At 43.9% G+C, this 1,797-nt stretch overlaps 1 protein-coding gene across 1 annotated transcript; it reads right to left on the bottom strand.

Moving 5' to 3' along the window:
- Positions 1-428: 428 nt before the first annotated feature.
- Positions 429-1,554, bottom strand: LOC139712007 (mu-type opioid receptor-like). Its single transcript, XM_071623849.1, has one exon. It carries the CDS (start codon positions 1,536-1,538, stop codon positions 429-431), a length of 1,110 nt encoding a protein of 369 aa, XP_071479950.1. The 5' UTR covers positions 1,539-1,554.
- Between the last annotated feature and the right edge of the window lie 243 nt (positions 1,555-1,797).

The following is a 1,797-nucleotide window of genomic DNA, read 5'->3' as shown; positions in this document are numbered from 1 at the left end:
CATCAGCAATTCTAATCTTCTCCATGTTAATCGCCGATGAGCAAGAGTGTTTTTTTTTCATTTGATGAAGTTGCATCTTTACACGAATTAAGGATTTTTCTTCTCACATGAAGATATGAACTATGAACATTTTAAGATCAATGTTATCATGAAGAATCTTACAAAAGCAAAATTACTTTGAGTTGTTTCGACAGGACGTTCGTTTGGAGTCCCGTCCGTAGAGCAGGATATGATGTCTCGATACTGACCTGGCATACTTTCCCTGTGCAAAATGACCGAAAATCATGTTACCGCACTTAATCTCAGAATGTAGAGACTTTCGTTTCACTATAGTTGTATAACCAGGTCACTTCGAGATATTATGATATCATATATAGTAGTGTGAATATGTATGACCAACACTTGAATTTGTTACTCGTACACAAATATTAAAGGAGATCCAAAACTTCTAGACTTCCGGTTATTGTTACATCCATAGTCCCCAAATAGCTGGCATTTAGAGCGCTGGCACACGCTGTCTGTACAGAGTGAGCTAGCACACCCGTTGTTGCACAAGTGCTTTTCTCGCTTTTCGTCGGCGCAGGTAGCAATCGCTTAATGAACCTCATGAATGCCTTCTTGAAGACTGGGTGCTTAAAGGCGTACAGGATTGGGTTGATGCAATTGTTGCAATACAAAATGGCCGTCGTGTACAATCCAGCGACGAGCACACCTGGCAAGAGAAAGGACACAACGGTGGGTAGTGCGCAGACGACAAACGCGAGCACAACCGTGAAGAGATTTTTCGTAACGCGAACTTCGCGCTTACTCAGACGCCGGATTTCATCTCGGTACCGCTTTCCTTGCGCGTCGCACGAACTACCGAAGACGACACGAAAACGTTTCTGATGTTGTTTGACAAAAAATACGATCCTTGTGTAACAGCACATGATGATTAGCAGATGAATGCCTAGCAACACGGCTAGATAATTGTGATAAATATCAATCGTGTCAGTCGGACTTGTGAAGCACTGCCTGTATCCAGGATAATAGGAAAATTCCGTGAGATGGAAAACATGTATTGGAACCATCACATACACAACGGCTAAGATCCAGGCTAAGACAGCAAAAACCGCCTGTATTTTGCGTGTGTTGAGTCCATGCGAGCTCCGGAGGGAACGCGTTATGACGTAATATCGGATGATCGCGATCAACAACAAATTGACGGCGCTGCAAGTAAACGTCACGTAGATGACACCACCTATGATGCTGCAGACGAAAAGCGGCAGCGGGAATTCGTTGGGAGGACTGAGGACGCCAATCGTCTGGAACGGAAGCGCCAGGCATGTCAGAAGATCGGCGATGGCCAGATTTACGAGAAGGACGTTGGTAGGTGTGCGCAGTTTGGGCGTGACGAACACACCCACTATCACTAAGGCGTTGCCCAGGATACCAACGAAAATTATAATTATGTACACTGTACTGATGATAACGGAGTGGGGGTAAAAATGAAATGTGATGCCGTCTGTAATGTTTTCTGTCCGATTTCCCACCTCCATGACGTCATCTTTAGAAATCATCGTCTCAGTCCACATCCATGGATTTCTGCTCGTCACTCATCCATTCATTGTGGCATAGAAGCGAATCAGCGGCCCGTTTCGCTTTGGAAGCAAGGCTAGAGTTCAAAAGAAGAGAAAATAAACTGAATGAATCATTAGATATAAACATTAGACATAAAAAAATTCACTATCATGCTCTGAGTACAGGGATCTCCATGACTGTATAGGAGAGAGCAGGTATTAGTAATCACAATGCATG

This window comes from Diadema antillarum, unplaced genomic scaffold (assembly GCF_040938485.1).
Source record: "Diadema antillarum isolate AM-2024a unplaced genomic scaffold, OU_Dant_1.0 seq00001750_RagTag, whole genome shotgun sequence".
Taxonomy (NCBI): Eukaryota; Metazoa; Echinodermata; class Echinoidea; order Diadematoida; family Diadematidae; genus Diadema; species Diadema antillarum.
Note: the sequence above shows the minus strand (reverse complement) of the source record. Positions and strands in the feature narration are given on the sequence as shown.

What these genes read in the sequence shown, in the direction of transcription:
- LOC139712007 (XM_071623849.1), bottom strand. Translation starts at nt 1,538, where the DNA reads ATGGAGGTGGGAAATCGGACAGAAAACATTACAGACGGCATCACATTT.